The sequence below is a fragment of the Galeopterus variegatus genome, unplaced genomic scaffold (genome assembly GCF_000696425.1).
Source record: "Galeopterus variegatus unplaced genomic scaffold, G_variegatus-3.0.2 Scaffold524, whole genome shotgun sequence".
NCBI lineage: Eukaryota > Metazoa > Chordata > Mammalia > Dermoptera > Cynocephalidae > Galeopterus > Galeopterus variegatus.
The window spans coordinates 479,055-483,733 of NW_007726635.1; the positions used below are offsets into that span (position 1 = coordinate 479,055).

At 64.5% G+C, this 4,679-nt stretch overlaps 2 protein-coding genes across 3 annotated transcripts in view; one reads left to right on the forward strand and one right to left on the reverse strand.

Moving 5' to 3' along the window:
• Nucleotides 1-2,255, forward strand: part of SAMD11 (sterile alpha motif domain containing 11) — a 17,504-nt gene extending 15,249 nt beyond the window's left edge. The window contains exons 9-14 of the mRNA XM_008569680.1: nucleotides 143-258; nucleotides 423-501; nucleotides 574-1,085; nucleotides 1,302-1,426; nucleotides 1,735-1,845; nucleotides 1,964-2,255. Of these exons, the coding sequence (XP_008567902.1) occupies nucleotides 143-258; nucleotides 423-501; nucleotides 574-1,085; nucleotides 1,302-1,426; nucleotides 1,735-1,845; nucleotides 1,964-2,209 (1,189 nt within the window). The 3' untranslated portion in view covers nucleotides 2,210-2,255. The remainder of the gene's footprint in view (nucleotides 1-142; nucleotides 259-422; nucleotides 502-573; nucleotides 1,086-1,301; nucleotides 1,427-1,734; nucleotides 1,846-1,963) is intronic.
• A 303-nt stretch (nucleotides 2,256-2,558) lies between these two features.
• Nucleotides 2,559-4,679, reverse strand: part of NOC2L (nucleolar complex associated 2 homolog (S. cerevisiae)) — a 13,380-nt gene continuing 11,259 nt past the window's right edge. For both annotated transcript variants that reach the window (XM_008569679.1, XM_008569678.1), the window contains exons 15-19: nucleotides 4,400-4,543; nucleotides 4,169-4,282; nucleotides 3,503-3,650; nucleotides 3,047-3,115; nucleotides 2,559-2,777 (exon numbers count right to left, since the gene is read on the reverse strand). In XM_008569679.1, the coding sequence (XP_008567901.1) occupies nucleotides 2,671-2,777; nucleotides 3,047-3,115; nucleotides 3,503-3,650; nucleotides 4,169-4,282; nucleotides 4,400-4,543 (582 nt within the window). In that variant the 3' untranslated portion in view covers nucleotides 2,559-2,670. The remainder of the gene's footprint in view (nucleotides 2,778-3,046; nucleotides 3,116-3,502; nucleotides 3,651-4,168; nucleotides 4,283-4,399; nucleotides 4,544-4,679) is intronic.

Sequence of the window (4,679 nt, forward strand, 5' to 3'; positions counted from 1 at the left end):
CGGGGGCGGGGGCGACGGCGACCCGAAGCCGTAACGAGCTGCGCATCGACCGCCTGCGGGCGGCAATTAGCAGAGGCGGGAGTGGGGACGGGGAGGGGCCGGGGCCTGCGGCGCGCGCGGCTCACGGTCCCGCCGTCTACAGGGAGCTGTCGCAGCCGCCCCCCTTGCTGTCGCCCCAGAATGCCCCTCACATCGCCCTGGGCCCTCACATCAGGCCCCCCTTTTTGGGGGTGCCTTCGGCTCTGTGCCAGACCCCAGGTGAGGAAGGGGGTGTGCGTCGCCCCTTTTCTGCGGGACCCCCCGGGCTGGCCCACGACCTTGCGCCCGCGAGAGCTCCCGAGGACCCGCCCCGGCCCCACATGGAGCCAGCGGTGCCGGGAGGGCGAGCATGACGGCCCCGTGGTCCGTGCCTCTCCCGCCAGGCTACGGCTTCCTGCCCCCGGCCCAGGCGGAGATGTTCGCCCGGCAGCAGGAGCTCCTGCGGAAGCAGAACCTGGCCCGGTAGGTGCCTCGAGGCCCGTGGGGAGGCGGTGGCTCGGGTGTCCCGGCTGACCGCTGCCCTCCCCGGCCCAGGCTGGAGATGTCGGCGGAGCTGCTGCGGCAGAAAGACCTGGAGAGCGCGCGACCGCAGCTGCTGGCGCCCGAGGCCGCCCTGCGACACCCCGACGGCGCCGAGGAGCTGCAGCGGCGGGGGGCCATGCTGGTGCTGAAACACAGCTCGGCGCCGCTGCTGGCCCTGCCCCCACAGGGGCCCCCAGGCCCCGGACCCCCAACCCCGCCCCGGGAGCCTGCCCGCCAAGCCCCTCGTAAGGGGTGCCCCGGCTCTGCCTCAGCCCGGCCCAGTGAGTCCAAGGAAATGACAGGGGCTGGGCTCTGGGCACAAGACGGCTCCGAGGACGAGCCCCCCAAAGACTCCGATGGAGAGGACCCCGAGATGGCAGCTGCTGGGGGCCGAGACCCCATCCCGGGCCAACCCTCAGCTGGAGGGGCCAGTGTCGAGGGGAAGGGGCTTCTCCCAGGGTCTGTGCTGCCCCCGTCACTGCCCCTGGGCTTCCCCTACGCCGTCAGCCCCTACTTACATACAGGTGCGCGCCCCCACCTGCCTGCCTGGCCCCTCTGAGGCATTAGACCCAATCTGGACACCCCTGGGAGGATCTTAGGGAGGAGGGGGATCCGTGGAGAGAAAAACTTTACTGTTGATTTATATCTAAGCAATTAAGGCAAGGAAGGGTCAGCAGACATGGCTGGGGGCATGGGAAAGAACAGGCCAGAACTCTGATAACACCCCCTCCCCGACGCAGGCCCTCTGGGGGGGCTCTTCATGGATGGGGAGGAGGCCACAGCCCCCGAGGACGTCAGCAAGTGGACAGTGGAGGATGTCTGCAGCTTCGTGGGGGGCCTGTCTGGCTGTGGAGAGTATGCAAGGGTGAGGGGCAGCCACACACCCTGGGGCATAGCTGGGCTGTCACATGGGGGGCCCCTGAGCTGCCTGTCACCATCCTCTCCCTGGAAAGCAGCTGGGGGCAGGACCATTCCCCAGTGCCCTTCCCCACCCCACGACTTGTCTGTGCCCCTGGCTTGTCACTAACACATGCACAACACAAAGATTTTCCTTCATTTGAAAACTCTCTCCAAGATGCACAAACAGCTCTTCTTGGCTGTGCTCTCTGGACCCTGCTGAGCAGGAAGGATCCAGCGGGGCAAGCCAGATCTGACTGCCTACTCCTGCCCCAGGTCTTCAGGGAACAGGGAATAGATGGGGAGACCCTGCCACTGCTGACGGAGGAGCACCTGCTGACCACCATGGGGCTTAAGCTGGGGCCTGCCCTCAAGATCCGGGCCCAGGTGAGTACGGCTGGGGAGGAGGCGGGGTCTTCAGAACGGGATGGGGGAGGGGCCCACAGAAGCACCTGGCAGAGGCCAGGCTCCTCAGACCGCCCCATCCAGGCCCCTCTCCCCACAGGTGGCCAGGCGCCTTGGCCGCGTCTTCTACATGGCCAGTTTCCCTGTGGCTCTGCCGCTGCAGCCGCCAACCCTGAGGGTCCCCGAGCGGGAGCTTGCCAGTGGAGACCAGCCCCTGTCCCCAGGAATAGCCACCTCCCCCTATGGGGGAGGACATCCCCCTGTCAGCAGAGCCTCACCCAAGCAGGAGAATGGGACCGTGGCTCTGCTCCCAGGGGCCCCAGACCCTTCGCAGCCTCTGTGCTGAGCTGGCAGCAGCCACTCAAAGCCCCAGACCAACTGCCCTGATGCAGCGGCCCCTTCCCCAACAGCTTAGTTTTCCCTTTGGGTTTGGATACAGAAACACAGAATTTTTAAAAGGCAAACATGACTTAAGAAGAAAGGAGTTTCCAAAGACTTTTGGGGGTGCCTGCAGAACCTGATGCTGAGGCCCTGGGGGTCTGGGTCTGCAGACAAACCAAAGACAAGAAGGTGGGGCCTCAGGCTGGGGCTGAGGCTGGTCTGTGTATGCTAGCATCATCCTGACATGGGGTCAGCTTCCTTCCCAGTGGACAGTCTCCACTGTGCCCCACACAACCACACCAGGGACCCGCACAGCTCTTGGTACGGTTGGTCTCTTGTGCTGTCAAAGTAAAGTCCCGCCCACCATCCACAGCCCTTCCCCTGCTGCGCGGACACCAGCCCCCACAGGCCTGCAGGCCACCACCCTCAGTCCTCCTCCGAGAGCTGCAGGTCCTCCAGCTCGTCCTCTGGTCCCTGGGCCAGCCGCCACAGCTCCCCCGGGTCCAGCCCTGCCTCTGTGTCTGGGCTTCCATCTGCAGGGAGAGACCGAGACTACATAAATTCTGCTTTATCAGGAAGAAACTGGCCTTAGAGGTTACTCATCACTAATTAATTTATCGGTGCCACTGTTGCTGGCTGCCAGTGCAGTTGGGACAGAGCAGCTGGCCTGGCATCCCCAGGGAGGGGCCGGGGCCTGGCTTAGAGCCACCTCCCGTGGCCCTGCCTCCGGAGTCCGTGACAGCTTTGCACTCTGGCTAGATGGGTCCAAAGGGCCATAGTGCCTCCCTGGGAAGCCACTCACCCTCCGAGCTGCCGCTGTCCTCCTCGTCCTCATCCACCCCATGCCGTGCTTTCAGGGACCCAGGCATCCCTGGGGACCAAGAGAAGAGCTCGTCTGTGTGACTCTCACCAGCAAAGGCACGGGGGGCAGGTAAGGTAGGAGGATGGGCTGGGCTCACCCCTGCCTGGACACCCACCAGACGGACAGCCACAAGGTCTGACAGGAGCAACAGAACCGCCCACCACCCTTCTCTGCATCTGCCCCAGGCAGGTGGGGGCAGGGGCCCCACCAGCCTGGGACCACGGATCAGCATCCCCCATCTCGGAAAGAAGAAGAGCCAGCGACAAGCCCAGGAGACTGGTTTGCCCCACCCGGGCCACACGTGGGCGAGCCCAGTGGGGTGACGTGTCTAGGGGCCTTCCACGCCCACCTGCCCTGGCCCCCAGGAGCGGCAGCCGAGGCCCCCCGCAGGCACACCTCTCTCTGAAAAGTCTGAGGCTGCCTCCTCCTCCTCTTCCTCCTCAGCACTGTCCAGGTCAAACAGGTCCTTAAATTCTCTCCTGTCCTCCTCTTTCCTGTCTTCCACCTTCCTCCGCTTGATCTCTGGGAAGTTCAGGTCTTCCAACTAGAAGGACCCGGAACCAGAGCCGCAGGTGGGGATGAGCGGGTCACTGAGGCTTGGGCCCATCCCCAGCGTGTGTCTAACAGGGCAGCCAGGCCACCATCTTCACAGACCTTGGGACCCATCCCTTCCCCCTCAGTGTTCCCTCTTCCAGCCTTGCTCCCAGCCCAGCCCCCCTCACCAGGACCCAGCATGGCCACTTGTTAGCCACCCTTCTGCCCCGACATCTGCAGCCTTCACTCCCAGGACAGCCACAGACCGCTGCAGCATGCCACTCAGGATAAATCTGTCCCTACAGTCAGTCTAGACACTGCACTCCCCTGCAGCCACCAGCCCATCAGCCTGAGGGGGAGTGGCCAGTTCTGCATGACTGACCAGGCTGCAGCTGGGGACAGCCCCCCACCCCTGCTGTCATCCCTGGCACTATTTCCAAACACACCCATGGTCTTAAAGTCACAGCCAGCATGCTAGGTGTGAAATCCAGCTAATCACACCCACAGCCCCCAGACCCCCGGCCATACCCGCTCTTTGCCACTGATCTCCAGCTGGATCTCCCGGTCCCGCAGCTTCCGCCAGTGGCTGTAGTACCTGGTGAGCGGGGTCCCCTCTTCCCGGACCTGCTTCTCCCAGGCTTCCTGGGGGGTAAGGGGAGCCTAAGCTCATGCCCCACCCTGGGCAAACCCTGGCCACACCGTGATGGGTAACCTCAGCCAGCACCACCCCCAGGAGCCACACCCCAGCTCCCAACTGACCACTGCATGCCAGTTAGAGACGCCAAAGGAGACCCGCTGGCGGTGGCTGCGGGTGTGCTCTGCGTTCTCCTGAATCTTCTCCAGCAGCTGGCGCACCTGCCGGCAGTAGTTGGCCACTTTGCACTCCCGGAGGAAGGACTTCAGCTGCAGAAGGGAGGGGCTCAGCCCACGGAGGCACAAGGCTGCTCCACACCCAACTGGCCCAGGGCCCATGCATAGCCACACGTGGTGACCACAGGGAGGGGACATGGTCCCGTCTGTTTCAGTGCACGCGGGGGGG